Raw genomic sequence first — 15767 nt, forward strand, 5'->3', positions numbered from 1 at the left:
GTGCTAGTGACACCCCTGCTTTTCATTGGGGGGATGGTGCATCGTCTGCCAAGTCTTTTGCTTTCGTTGTGAGTGATTTTCGTGTGCAAGTTCGGTACTAGTCCCTCTAGGATTTTCCAGGTGTATATAATCATGTATCTCTCCCTTGTTATGCAGAGCATTTAGGGGAAATTAGGTCAGTTTTGGCCCAGGATGTGACCCACATCAGTCAACTAAAACCAGGTACCTATTTTACTGCTAGGTAAACAGTGACATAAGGTGTAAGATGACTACCACTAATGTACCTACTTACTGCTAGGTGAACACGGACAACAGGTGTTTTAAGGAAGCACGTCCTAATATTTCCACCCGTACCAGGGATCGAATCACAGACTTCGGTGTGTGAGCTGAATGCGCTACCATCCCAGCTACGGGAGTCAGGACACAGTGTAAGTACCACAGCTAGACTGATCAGGGATTGACTTGAGGAACTTGCAAAGTTCTCTCTTGAAGACACCCACAGATCTGCTGGTAATCACCCCCTTATGTATGAAGGGAGAGTGTTCAAAAGTCTTGGTCCCTTTACACTTAGTTTTCCCCTAGTGTACTCACTTGACAATTGTTTTTCATTGAGGGTACTTTGCACCATCTTCTAAACTTTTTGCTGTCATGGGTGAGTGATCTGTGTGTGTAGATTTGGGAACAGTCCCTATAAATCTTTCCAGGTGTAGATTATAATGTAAACTCCAAGTAAACTCCAAGTAAACTCCAAGTATCTTTATCGCCTGCATTCCAGGAAGTACAGGTCAAGGGGGCCTCAAACGTTCTCAATAATTTAGATGTTTGACTGAATCTATGCGAGCAATCAAGGTTCTCTGTACATACTCCAGGTCTGTAATTTCATCTGCCATGAACAGTGCTGTCAGAGAAAGCTGAGTTTAGCTCCAATTCCTTGAATCAAGAACTTTCACCAGCACCAAGTCAGTCTCATTACAGGAAGACAACTTTAAGTTGAATTAAGCTATTTATTACTATAGAAATAAAAATAAATCTACCTCCTGTATTTTTTATATAAAATTAATTTATTAATTGACTTAAAATAAAATAAGAACTTTTTTATTGACAATTTTTCCGGAATAAAACAAAAGATGCTGAACTAATTCAAACAATCGACATATAACATTAAAGAATATACTGAAAAAAAAATTAAACAATAAAAGAAAATATATCCATATTTATTATTATTAAGAAAAAATTACTTAATGACTATAAAAATCAAGTATATATATAATAAATAGAGAGAGATGAGGGAGTCACCAGTCAGTGATCACAACACAAGAAGCAAAATAACTTAAATTTATTATAGAGGTCAAATAGTAAGTTTATTTTAAGTTTTTAATGATTAAATACATCTATAATATCTATAATAAACCTGTGGTTATCATAGATATACACTGGTGAGTTGTTATTAAGGTTTAAATATAAGATAACAAAGAAAGTTGAGCTCTCTCAATACTACTTATAAATACTTATGTTATCTACGTAATATTACATAATTTTTAGATGATTGTAAGTGTTTTACACAGTATATGTGTACATTATGTACGATAAACAAAAAAAAATCATGTTTCCATTGGGGTTCTTGTGATATTTGTATCTAATTATTTGCTTATTTTCTTAGCCATATAAGACTTTGGTGAAAGCTCTTGATCCAGGGTACTTGATCTAGCCTTTCCTTCCTTGGATTGAACTTGAATGCTCCCCAGTCACTTTGTAACCCCTACGGGTATAATGCTTCCTTGTGATTATAAAGTATTCATAATCGTAAGAATCATAATTGTAATAATCATAATCATAATAATCATAATAATAATCATAATAATCAGTCATAATCATCATACACATACATGCATACATACAGGGGCCAGGAGCTGAGTCTCGACCCCTGCAACCACAGTTAGGTGAGTACACATACATACATACACACATGCATGCATATATACATATACACATACATATACACATATACACATACATATACACATACATACACACATACATACACATACATATACACATACATATACACATACATATACACATACAAACATACATACATAGGTACCCCATACCGTACTGCCAGTGACATGCTTGGCTAAGCGACTGTGAAATTCCAGTCTTTAATGACTGTCTTGGTAGCTCACTGGAGTTAAATCCAAAAAATGACATGTGGAAGCTTTATTTTCCCTTTCACTCTCCGGACTACTAAATTTTTTTTAATTAGAAAGACTAGTGTCTTCCTAATAAAAAAAAGTTCTTCTGAGAGGGTAGAGAATCTTATTCTGAAAGTAATGACACCAAAAGTATGAAATTTGATGGCTAACTTGATGGAATTATGCAGGCACAAAATTAGCGGTCTGGGTGCGGTTTATCTGTCGGCAACTTCATCTACTTTGAGGCTTATTTTAATTCAGTTATGTTGCTCCATTTGAGCAAATTCTTAGCTACGTTGCTAGTATGCCTTCTATTCTATCGATTGTTTCTTCCAATGTATTTTTAATTCTTGTAATTTTTTTTTTTTCAAGTTGAGGAGGCCTGTGCTGAGACCACACTACAGGGAGTGATGATCTACAGAACCATTAATATATTTACTGTGTAACAAATGCATGTTGTACTGTACCACATTTTTCCAAATTAACTTTGAGTTTGTTACTTATCGTTCAGGTGTAAACTATTTTAGCTAATTATTGACTATATCATTTAAAGTAGCAATTCTACCATTTATAGAAGTGAGGTTTGTGTATAAGACAAAAATAGTGAGTAAAACTCAATTACATAAAATCTTGGATGACATTCAGTAGGTTATTAATTAAACATAGAATGAAAGGGGGCCTGGCTCGGTATTGGGAATTCTGCTTAATTGGTACTATATTTACAGTGACCCTTGTGGGTTTAGTGCTAAGCTCTGATTGTAAAGATGATGATAATAATAATAATAATAATAATAATAATAATAATAATAATAATCTATTTATAGTATCTGAGTTTGTGTTTACCTGCACAGCCAATTTGCTTAAGGCCATAATTTATTGTTTTAGCTATAGACATTGTAGCTGGAGTTATGCTAGGCCTGTTTGGATATATTAATTAATGAGTGATAAAACTGATAAGTAAGATTCATGTGCAACATTAATGATCTTTATTGATGAAATACTATGCCTGCCCTGCAAGCTTCATCAGTCAAATAAAGAGAGGACTCTCACTCATTGAGACATCAGCATGGGTGGAAGACAAAGTAGACAAAGTGAAACGGTAGTTTGATATAGTCAGTCCGTCAGGAGGCTCATGCACAGCCCTCCGCTTCTACCCCTGCATCTCCTCCACTTCTGCAAGTTTCTGTAAACTCTCCCCTTCATATTGAATGTTTAGGGTCCTCCACAGTTTCCTATAAGGAATTTACTATCAGTTCAAGATTTTTACAGTTCCTTATCACATCACACAACAATCCACCCCATTCTCCTGTACCATCTCTGACATCTACTACATTACTGTTTCCTTTACCTTCAGATGAGGAAAGAGCAGAAGCTATTTCTGTTCATGTGTCCTTTTACCTAACATAGTTGTAATCCACCCACAGACTAATTGTATAAAAATACAAGCATCATGCCAAATTCTGTACCATACAAGTTAATGAAACTGGTCTTTGAAACGAGCTTTGGTAGGAAACCTGATTGTGTACATTAAACCCTGTTAAAAAAAAAAGGTATAAATAAGTCATTGTTGTACTCTTAAGCCTGTTTTGTCTATTTCTGCAGGTAACACAATGGGGATACTATTATCATGCTGTGGCGGTGGATCTAACTCCTCCTCAGACTATAACAACATGAATGAGCCGGCTGATCCTGTAAGTTTGAGGAGTGTGTGAAGGGTATCGGCACTTATGTGTAAGTTGCAACTCTCCTGTGTGTTGCCAATGCCAGTGTTAAAGTAATATTAAAGTTATGTATACATGTATTACTATTTATTAACACATTTGTTATTGAAGAAAGAAGCCACAATACCGTTGCTGGAACAATATGGCAATGATCTGTTCTGTACTTTTATCAAATCGATTACATTATTATTTATTATAGTAATTGTTTATATTTCATCATCCATCCATCATCCTTCATTACCAATATCATCATTGTCATCTTTCACTTGCTACAGTATTATTTTTTATTAACACATCAGCCACTTACCGCCAAGGCAGGGTGACCCAAAAAAGAAGAAACACACTCATTATCATTCACTCCATCACTGTTTTGCCCCAGAGGCATGCCTACACTACAATTAAAACACTGCAGCATCAACACCCCTCCTTCAGAGTGCAGGCATTGTACTTCCCATCTCCAGGACTCAAGTTCATCTTGCTGGTTTCCCCTGAGTACCTTCATAAATGTTACTTTGCTCTCACTCCAACAGCATGTCAAGTCATAAAAACCATTCATCTCCACTCGCTTCTGTCTAACACGCTCATGCATGCTTGCTAGATGTCCAAGCCCCTCACACACAAAACCACCTTTACCACCTCTCTCCAGCCTATTATTATTATTTCTATTATTATTGTAGTTATTTTTATTATCTTAAAAATAACATATACAATTCTGTATGAGGAACAGATCCCCATTAGGGATAATGCCTAATTATTGTATGTGATTACTATATATTTTTATTGTTTTTATGCTACCTTGTTGCTTAGACTTTCTATATATGAAATTCTCTTGTATGGGAGACCCCAATTTAGTGCAGATTGTGTGCCTGGTGTTTCAACTTACAAACTAGTCATTATTACCCCTGAACTTATTATCCTATAGAAGATGAAAGTACAAAGGATAATTATCACATTTTTCTTAATGGGTATTAATAAAACAATTTTTTCTGTAGTCAACTCTCTTATAAAGTTGCTCTACATAGTGCATTTTTTTTTTTTTTGTAATTGTAATTGAAGAAGTGCATCAAAAATTGCAACGCTCATACTGTGAAGGTCTTGTCACGCACTATTCAATTTTGGATATACGTTTTACGAAAAATTGAACTATAAAGAGAAGCTTTATAACAAAGCTGATTTCCTTTTGGGCTGGTTTGTAAGTGTGGATCATCATACTGTAAACAGGTGTAAGGTATGAATCCAAGGTATGGAATGTGTATGTAATATTCTATTTTAACTTAATAAAATACAATCATATTTTTATTTCTTATGAATATACATAGGAAATATTTTATATTGAACACAGTACTGTACAAGAATGCTCCAAAATATAAATGCCACTTGTTGCACACATTCACATTTAAATTGGGCAACTGAAAACTAGTATTAAATTTTACACCTCCCGAACCTCCGCACAAGTGTTTCTGAAGAATAATATATTTCTTACCATTTTTTCTGTGCAAACTTATCCCCCTCGTTGGGGGGGTTTCCTTGGCACTGGTGAGGAGCTCTTGATCCAAGGATTTGGACATGGCTTCACATGGATTGAACCTCATTGGCTTTGATTCCTCCAGGTGCTGTACACCTATGGGTTTAATGTCCCTCCCTCCCCATGAATATAATGTAATATAGTTTTTTTTTTCACGTCATCCATCTCCCATCGAGGCAGGGTGACCCATAAAAAGAAACACTTTCACCATCATTCAACACTGTCCCAACATTCACACACAATCACTGTCTTTGCAGTGGCACTCACAACAGTTTAGATGTCGCTCCAAACAATCAGTATTCCCAGATTCCTCCTTTAAAGTGCAGGCATTGTACTTCCCACCTTCAGAACTCAAGTCTGGCTATATACCTCTTGTGGTCTTTCTGGGAAACATTTCAACACATGGATGTATTTTCACTACTTGTACAGTGCTGTCATGTGTACCGTAGTACAGTACACACACTTTCTTGTGCAGTATTTGACCTAGTGGTGGACAGTCGTAGTTTAAATTTCAGTCATAAAGTTTTTGCTAGAGTTAATTTTCACCATTTTAGTTTATTTTCTAATTTTATTATGCACCCTATACTCATCCCGTGGGTAGTAATCACCCCATACCCATCTTGTGGACAGTAGTCACCCCTATGAGTTAGTTGGTTTTTCCCATATAAACAGTTGAGGAACTGACTTAGGTTAATTGGAAATCTCTTGCCTGTGTAATATACTGTATCTGTCTAAAATTTGCCTTTTAATGAATGGAGGTAGGAAGTACAGAGCCTGCACTCTGAAGGAGGGGTGGAGATATCTGAAGGAGGGGTGGAGGTAGGAAGTACAGAGCCTGCACTCTGAAGGAGGGGTGGAGGTAGGAAGTACAGAGCCTGCACTCTGAAGGAGGGGTGGAGGTAGGAAGTACAGAGCCTGCACTCTGAAGGAGGGGTGGAGGTAGGAAGTACAGAGCCTGCACTCTGAAGGAGGGGTGGAGGTAGGAAGTACAGAGCCTGCACTCTGAAGGAGGGGTGGAGGTAGGAAGTACAGAGCCTGCACTCTGAAGGAGGGGTGGAGGTAGGAAGTACAGAGCCTGCACTCTGAAGGAGGGGTGGAGGTAGGAAGTACAGAGCCTGCACTCTGAAGGAGGGGTGGAGGTAGGAAGTACAGAGCCTGCACTCTGAAGGAGGGGTGGAGGTAGGAAGTACAGAGCCTGCACTCTGAAGGAGGGGTGGAGGTAGGAAGTACAGAGCCTGCACTCTGAAGGAGGGGTGGAGATATCTGCAGTGAATATGTTTCTTCTTTGTCAGGTCACCCTGCCTCAATGAGAAATGGCCATTGTGTTTAAAAATTCCATCTTATTTCAGTGTTATGTAAATCATAAGTACGGTACAGAGTGTACTGTACTTACGATTTACATAACAAAGCTCAAATTGTGGTGTCCCATCTTCATTACAGTACATATTTAGTTTATAAAGTTTTTGAGGTTTCCAGTGGTCATTGACTCCAGATGTTAACCACATTAAGAATACAGCTTTAGCATTTTCATTTAATCTAAATTTACTGCATGCTTCTTGCATCTGTTGCATCTTGGTCAAAATTTGTTACACGTTTCTTATATCTCCGGCAATTTTCATCCCCAACATTGACTTTGATAACACAGGAGGCTCGTCGAAAACAGTTGGCAGAAGCAGCTGAAGCCCGACTTAAAGCACAGGAGGGTCGAGGTGTTAAGAACCCAGAGGCAATTAAACAGCGACAGATACGTATGGAAGAGCTGGAACGCAAACAACAAGAAGCAGGAGGAGTCCAAGGAGGAGGAGGAGGACTTAGGGTTGGTAATTACATGTATTGTTTTGCTAATCTAGTCAAATTAATGGAGAAATGCTGTTATATATTCGTGGGAAGTGTCATATCCAAAGGAGCAGGAGTGATGCCAAGGTGAAGTAAGGGGACTGAAACCCCTAAATATAAATACAGCCTCTCCTCACTTAACGACGGAGTTCTGTTCCTAAGACAATGTCGGTAAATGAGTTCGTCACTAAGTGAGGAGCATACTATAGATAATGGTGGTGGGTTTATGTCAACCATCTTTGATATTGTTTTAATGTCACCTTTGCACCATTTATAACATTTCTGACATATTTTTAAATGTTTATACAGTAGTGTACCGTATATTGCAATGAACAGAATAGAGGAAATCGGCTGTAATATACATTATTTAGGTATGCATACTGGTCAGAGAGCCTGTTGTAAGTTTGAGTCATCAGTAAATGAGTACGTCGCTAAGCGAGGAGAGAGTGTAATAATAATCATCCTTGAGACAAGTCTCCTGGCCCCTTCTTCCAACTAGACTGCCACCCTCTAAGCCCATCGTATATCAAATTTCTGGTGCTGCCTCTGTCTAGGGATCACAGCTGTAATACATGTTAAGGGATGAATCTGTTAACAAATTAGTTCAAATATAACAAATTTAGGATTAGGGGAGGCACTTGTCGTATTTGCACCTTTGTAGAAAGATTCGTCACTGAATGGCTCATGCTCCAAGGAATTGAATCCATTCTCCCATTATGTGGATCAAACCTCATTACCTCAGACTTTTTTTCTTAAAAGGGTTGAGTACCCCAATAAAACAACCATTTTCTAAAAGTTGAAAAATGCAAACTTAATGTTTAAGTTTTTAATTTAGCTTGTATGTAATGTATTTTATCCCCTTTTTTCAGTGGCAAGTGAATTAACATGAGGGTGGGTAGCCCATGTTATATCTGCCGGGGCAACGTTCAAAGACACCCATCGTACTACTGGAGAATGTTAAACATAAACCCATTGACTTACCTATGAATTTCAAGAGGACATCTTCACAGCACATTTATCGCATATCTGGTAATGGTTCTGAGGATCAACACCATTGCTGCCTACTCTCGGACACACAATATTGGACTGTATCTGAGCACCGTACAGTAAACCCTTGATGTAATGGATTTTCAAAATCATGGGCAAAATCCACTGGTTAAATTATATCTTTAACTCCCTTGAAACCTTTATTTTCAAAGTTAATTGTAATATATATGGAAATTGTTTGAGATATACAGTACAATAGTCTATTTTTTTTTTTTTTTACAAATTTTTAACATTATTCCAATATAATGGACACATGGACATTTTCCCTATTAATCCATTAATTGAGAGTTTACTGTACATTTGATATTGCCTGAATTTTTTGAACAACAAATAGTCAGCTGTTCCTGTAATATTAGAATTATTGATGAGAAAGCATTAGGAAAATTTTTTTTTAACAACCTCCATTTCAAATCAATATAAAACCATCTGAGGCATAATTGCCAACACTAACAAAATTAATCTTGTCGATTTCTGGAAATTAATATTCGGATTCAGTACCAGAGTAAAAGTTATGAATGAGAGCCGGTGGAATTGATATGGTGATACCAACGAGATTTAAATAAGAGAGACATACATTGAAATGTTTTTACAAGTAACTTCTTCAGTCCTGAGAAAGCTATTTGTGGCAAACATTTCTGTAATAAATATCTTGATCACTTTGTAAGTGTCTTGCCTGCTGTGTGAGAGCTACTGTGAGATGGTAGTCACTGATGGAACAATACCCAAGTGGAAATTCATTAGATTTATTGAAAATATCACTTTGGCATTGTTAGTTTTTATAAGCTGTAGGGAATGTTCTAGCTTTTGTCATCTGAATTGTTAGTCATTCTAAAACTTTGTAAAAAATGATTTTGCTGTAATTCAGAGAAATATGAGTTACTGTAGTAACTGATACATAATTCTGCCCCTCAAGTTATTCAAAGTTCATACCATTACCAGCCATACACATTAATTCTTGTATAGATGTTTATTTGAATGTTTAAGGTGGAAACACTGATGTGAGAGCACTTTCCTAATGTTTTCTTCAGCGTCACAATACTGTTTAGGTGATGAAGGGTTCTTTCTTCAAGGAACTGGTGTTAGTCTTCCTTTCACCAAAACAAACCTTATTACCTTTCCATTTGAATATAATATTTTGCAACCAGACAACCAGACTTTTGATATACACTGTATAAAGAATCTTGGGATGGAAGCAATCAGGTTTGATCCAAGAAAGGTAGCTCCCATTACTTGGCTCAAGAGCCATTCAGTGGCATTAGAGGCACCTTTCATTACTTAAGAAACCTTAAAAACAGTTCCTTGTCGCCTGGGATATTATTTTTGCTGTAATTAGTCTACTTTTTTAATCATATTTAATAACCATGGTGAACGTGTTTTCTGCTATGGGTCATCATGTCTTGCTAGGTGATAACCTTTGATTTAAATAAGCCTTTTTTTCTTCTTTCTTCCTTCCTTCCTTTCCTTTCCTTCTTTCCTTTCCTTCTTTCCTTTCCTTCTTTCCTTTCCTACTTTCCTTTCCTTCTTTCCTTTCCTTCTTTCCTTTCCTTCTTTCCTTTCCTTTCCTTCATTCCTTTCCTTCCTTCCTTCCTCCCTTCCTTCCTCCCTTCCTTCCTTCCTCCCTTCCTTCCTCCCTTCCTTCCTTCCTTCCTTTTCTTCTTCTTCTTCTTCTTCTTCTTCTTTTCTTCTTCTTCTTTTCTTCTTCTTCTTTTCTTCTTCTTTTCTTCTTCTTCTTTTCTTCTTCTTTTCTTCTTCTTTTCTTCTTCTTTTCTTCTTCTTCTTTTCTTCTTCTTTTCTTCTTCTTTTCTTCTTCTTTTCTTCTTCTTTTCTTCTTCTTCTTTTCTTCTTCTTCTTTTCTTCTTCTTCTTTTCTTCTTCTTCTTTTCTTCTTCTTCTTCTTCTTCTTCTTCTTTCCAGAAGTGTGCTGACACTGCAATGCAAATTACCTTCCAATTACAACATCTCTACTCATCCAGAGTGGAGGCATTGCCCTTCCCACCTCCAGGACACCGGTCTGGCTAAGTGGTTTCCCTGAATCCCTCTATAAAAGTTACCCTGCTCAGACTCCAAGTGCACATCCATTAAAAACAACTTATCTTCATTCACTTCTATATAACACATACAAGCCTACTGGAAGCACTAGCCTGTAAAATTTAAAAGTCTCTTTTTTTTCCCCTCCTCCTCCTTACTATTCCTGGGATGACCCCTACTCTTCCTATCCTCCATCCAAGATTTATGCACCCTCTTTATTAGCTTATCCCTCTCCATCTCTTCTACATGCCCAAAGCACCTCAACCCCTCTTTTGCCCTCTGAATTATACCCTTGGTGACCCAGCAGTTACTTTTAATTTCTATTCTTCAAATTCTCTGCATGATTTTTCAAATCACACATTCCTCCCAAATATGGCATCTCCTCTGCCTCCAGCCTCGTCCTCACTGCAGCAGTCAAAACCAATAGTGATATCATAGTTACACTTCTTTCTTTCCACAAATGCTTAAACACAACATATACCTTCCCTCCCTCATCTATTCCAGGGTTCACCTTGTCTTTCATAGGCCTATTTGCTGACATATCCACTCCTAATTATCTAAATACTGTATGTACATCCACTTTATTCATATTCCCTATTTTCAGTCTGATATTCATTATATCATTCCTAGACTTTTTTGTTACTTAGATCACTTTGCTCTTTTCTGTTCTCTCTTAATTTCTTTTTTTTATGTACCCTCCCAAACTCATCCACCAACCTTTGTAACTTGTCTCTGTAATATCACCAGTAGAGTAACTATCACTCAGCGGAGAGCAATTGTGATAACTCCCACTTTGTCATATCCGACATCTTTAATACCACATTTTTCCCCAACACCCTAGCATTAATTTCTTTCACAATCCCATCTAGAAATATGCTAAACAACAATTTTGACATGACACATCCCTGGAAAATGGTCCCACTCCTACATACCCTAACCTGAGCTTCACTCAGCAAAAAAACTTTTAACTGCTTTTAGTAACTTACCTCCTATTCCATACATTGTAATATGTACCCCATAGCTCCTTTACCCACCCTATCATATAGCTTTTCTAAATCCATAAATGCGACAAACAGCTCTTTATCCTTATCTAAATATTGCTCACTTGTATGCCACTACCCTTCCTGAATTTTCCCTGCTCCTCTGCAATCGTATTTTCTTTCTTAACCCTAATGCATTAAGTAACACTTCTACTGTAATCTTTACCTGGTACTTAACTATATTTAATAACCATATTTCTAGTGTAAAGCACCCTTCTGGCAAGACAGTGATGGAGTGAATGATGGTGAAAGTTTTTCTTTTTCGGGCCACCCTGCCTTGGTGGGAATCGGCCGGTGTGATAAAAAAAAAAAAAAATAAAAAAAAAAAAAAAAAAAATTCTAGTGACTGTGATATTGTGTGAATTGTTTTCCTTAAGGTCAAATTTGAAAAGAAAATTAACATTGATTTTTCACTTTTCTTAAATCGTTAAAAGTTTTTGAAAAAAATCATTAAAGGGGTTGTTGCCTTGATGCTGAGGAATTTGGGCTACCCTCCCCTTCTTTGGATCACATGTGAATACTTCCCATTCCTCAGGGGTAGTATGATCCTTAAAGGTTTAGTGCCTCCATTGAAATAATACTAATACTAATATTAAAACTTTAACACCCCTCCTTCAGAGTGCAGGCACTCTGATACTAATATTAATATTAAAACTTGTAATACATTTGACATACAGTACAGTATTGCTGTTTATTGAAAATTATAATACAAATTGTTTTTAACTTAATGGCTGTCTTCCAAGGCAGGATGACCCAAAGAAGAAAACATGTTCACCATCATTCATTCAATTGCTGAATTTCCAGAATGAACATGACTCACGAAATCGTAATGACACGATTGCAAACAAACCATACCCCGGCCAGGATTGAACCCGCAGTTAGAGTCTCAAAACTCCAGACCGTCACGTTAGCCACTAGACCAGCTAGCCACAATAAGATTCGTAGAAATATACCTAGTTGGACGAATCTTATTGTGGCTAGCTGGTCTAGTGGCTAACGCGACGGTCTGGAGTTTTGAGACTCTCTGACCGCGGGTTCAATCCCAGCCGGGGTATGGTTTGGTTTCCAGAATGAAATAGAGGTCAGACTATTATTTGCAGTTTAAACTAACATAGTTTGATGTAGAGTGCTAGTTTTTACTAACATTTTCACTATAAAGCACACCCCTAGAGTACCATCTATCAACTTGGGTATGTCACGTCAAAAGCAGTACTGGCATTGCAGGAATTTTAATGTGTCATGGGCAATGAAGAGGTTAATGTGTATATGTCAGGGCAATGATGAGGGTAATGTGTATGTGTCAGGGTCAGTGAAGAGGTTAATGTCATGTTAAGGGTAGTAAGGGCAGTGAAAGAGGTCTTGTCATATCCAGAACAATAGTGGCAGTGGAAAAGGTCAGAATCTCATTTTTACTTGAGACTGAAGCACTGGAACAAATAATAATTTACGCTGGTTATGTGTGTGTTATGGTTATTTTCTTTCTTTTTTTTTTGGATCACCCTGCCTCGGTGGGAGACGACCAACTTGTTGAAAAAAAAAAAAATGTGTGCGTGTTGAGGCAAAGTTTATAGTAAATAAACTAAGTAATCAGGGTTTGGGGAGAGTGCTGTTTGTTATGTGTTAGTGGTTCTGGGGGGTTATCTTCCTCATGTGCAACTCATAAACTGTGCTCAATAAGTTACTGGGTTATATTTAAATGAAGAACTAAACCTGTGTGGATCATTCATCTGAAGGAGTGTTCGGAGGCTTAGCCAGACTTCCTTCAAGGTGGTGCCTTTATGGTCTGAGATATCGGAGCCACCCTTTTCCTAAAATTTAACCTGATTACTTCCCATTCCCCAGGTACTCGATGACCTCCTACTGGTTTAGTGCTTCCCTGTGAATAAAAAGTCTGCTCTTTTAGCTCCTCTGTATAGTGTAATATAGTAAATGCAATTGAACAAGGACATCAAAAATTGAATAGCACACCCTGAAGGCCTTTCCAAATGCTATTCAGTTTTAGATGTATTTTTTTTTTTTAGTTTCAATTATGAGAAGTTGTACAACATAGGAACTTAATTGTAGAATTAACTGTAATGCTGTTATAGTACTGTAATTGTGGCCAGACTTTCCCGGTAAGTCAGTGGAAAGCCGAGACTGCACTCATAAAGAATAAAAGGCACAATACCATGACTGGAACAATACACAAATAACCCACATATTGGAGAAAGAAACTTATGACTACATTTTGGTCCAACTTGGATCATTACCTAGTTTCAGCCTGACGTGGACCATTAACTAGTTTTGGAATGAAACGTTATCACAAGTTTCTTTCTCCCGTGTGCGGGTTATTTATGTGCTGGACTCGTAGAAAGTGGAAAGTTGAGCCTGAGCATTCCTCCATATTCTAAGCTTGTTGACTCTGCTCTGATTCAGTGGAACTTTTTTAGAGTTTTGTAAAAAACATTCAGGTTTATACAGAAAGCAAGATTAAGTTTATATAGGTGTAAATGAAAGAATTTTATAACTATGATTTAGTTTATTTTGATGCAATTTTTGTTGAATTTGTGGGAGTGCAATGAATAAGTATGTGTACATGGAAAAAATTAAAATCCACATGTATATGAATGTTAATTTATTTTTGAAAGTGTTTCTCAAACAGTGGGTTGAACCCTCCCCTCCCTCCATTCTGCCCTCTATAGTCACATAGGTTGACCCCTATCCCTCTCCAGTCACCTAGGTTGACCCCTATCCCTCTCCAGTCACCTAGGTTGACCCCTATCCCTCTCCAGTCACCTAGGTTGACCCCTATCCCTCTCCAGTCACCTAGGTTGACCCCTATCCCTCTCCAGTCACCTAGGTTGACCCCTTTTCGCTCTACAGTCACCTATGTTGACCCTTTTTCGCTCTCCAGTCATGTAGGTTGACCCCCCTCTCCCTCTCCAGTCACCTTGGTTGACCCGTTTTCCCTACACAATTTTTTTCCTTTTTGGTGTCCCCTGAGGTGCCTGAACGTGTACAGATTACCAGTGTCATGAACTCTTGATATCCTTTGTTGATGAACTACTAGATGGAGTCCAGGTCTGGCATTCTCAGGCTTGATTATACAGTTAACTCGCTTATAAAGCTCCTCTATGCACCCCAGTTTTTCATAAACTTGACTGAAAAAGCACATCCAAAATTGAAGAACATGTGGAAAGGCCTTTATAGCACATGCTGTTCTGTTTTTTATGCATTTTTTCAGTTGCATTTTCAAAAATTGCACTGTATAGAACTTTATGAGAGAACTACAATGCCTGCTGAGTAATGTTTTACTAGATCCTATATTGACGAGTTCATAGCAAGAAAAAGTAAATAAAAATGACTAGGATAATAAGGGGATGCAGTGTAAATAGATGTGGGGGGATCATTGAGAAAATCTGGCTGAGAAATGCTGTTTTAGAATAAGAGTTGTATATTTTTCATTTTATGTAATAGATTTTATAAGAATGTTTTATATTATAGATTAGACTGTATATTTTGCTATACCTGACAGTACTTAATAGTCAGAGATTGTACATTATACCCTTGATTTAACAGACTTAAGAAATCTGAGAAAATCTGCTGGGGTAATTGATTTAGGAACAAGAAAATTTGTTGGTTACAGAATTGTCCATTATTATGATCATGGCTCAACAATCTTGTCAATCCACCACACCTGCCATTGCCAGCCACCTGCTCCCATTACTGATTCATTAAATTGAGGGTTCAGTGTATTTATCATTTTTTTAAATGTGTATTTCTCTAATCAACCTGCAAGCCAAAATATTCATAAGAGTGGCCATTATTCTGTATACTACTGTGGTTTCTATTTTCTATAGACATAGTTATATATATGATTTTGATATGCCTCATTGTGTGCTTTTGTCAGTAGCCTGTGATCTGGAGAGAATATATACCCTATAAATCTTACTAGTTTTCTTCTCTTGTGAAATATTTATTGGTACCCTGTGTTCTCATTATTGAAAAAATTATCATACATTGTAGATTTTTCCAACACACTGGTTGTCTTCCACCAAGGTAGGGTGACCCCAAGAAAGAGGAAAACATTCATTGTCATTCAGTCAGCATGTCTTGCTAGAAGTGTGCTGACACCCGAGTTCAGATGGCTTTCTGAACTGCAACATCCTCATCCCTCCTTTAGAGTACAAGCACGGTACCTCCCACATCCATGATTTTAAGTCTGGTTAATCAGTTCTCCCTGAATCCTTTCATAGATATTACTTTTTTTTCTTTTTGGGTCACCCTTCCTTGGTGGGAAAGAGCCAACGTGTTAAAAAAAAAAAAAACAGTACACCTACCATCTGACTTACGACTGAGTTCGGTTCCGAGAAACCGGTCGTAAGTCGAACTTTACTACT

The 15767-nt window shown here is 37.3% G+C and overlaps 1 protein-coding gene and 1 long non-coding RNA gene across 2 annotated transcripts; both read left to right on the forward strand.

The window, feature by feature from the left end:
- The first annotated feature begins 1275 nt into the window (after positions 1–1275).
- Positions 1276–9993, forward strand: Svip (small VCP interacting protein). Its single transcript, XM_053792674.2, has 4 exons — positions 1276–1355; positions 3795–3883; positions 7084–7254; positions 8144–9993. The coding sequence occupies exons 2-4, from the start codon at positions 3803–3805 to the stop codon at positions 8156–8158; spliced, it is 267 nt and encodes an 88-aa protein (XP_053648649.1). The 5' UTR covers positions 1276–1355; positions 3795–3802; the 3' UTR covers positions 8159–9993.
- Positions 9994–11990: 1997 nt separating this feature from the next.
- LOC138855098 (uncharacterized) lies at positions 11991–15315 on the forward strand. The gene is made up of 2 exons (XR_011394246.1): positions 11991–14077; positions 14168–15315. It is a non-coding gene; the product is annotated as an uncharacterized lncRNA (long non-coding RNA).
- The last annotated feature ends 452 nt before the right edge of the window (positions 15316–15767 follow it).

The sequence above is a fragment of the Cherax quadricarinatus genome, chromosome 81 (genome assembly GCF_038502225.1).
Source record: "Cherax quadricarinatus isolate ZL_2023a chromosome 81, ASM3850222v1, whole genome shotgun sequence".
Classification (NCBI taxonomy): domain Eukaryota; kingdom Metazoa; phylum Arthropoda; class Malacostraca; order Decapoda; family Parastacidae; genus Cherax; species Cherax quadricarinatus.

Bases quoted from the DNA above. Each gene is read 5' to 3' on its own strand.
- Svip (XM_053792674.2), top strand. From the start codon at position 3,803: ATGGGGATACTATTATCATGCTGTGGCGGTGGATCTAACTCCTCCTCA. The intron at 3,884-7,083 runs GTAAGTTTGAGG...TTGATAACACAG, and splicing joins TGAATGAGCCGGCTGATCCT to GAGGCTCGTCGAAAACAGTT.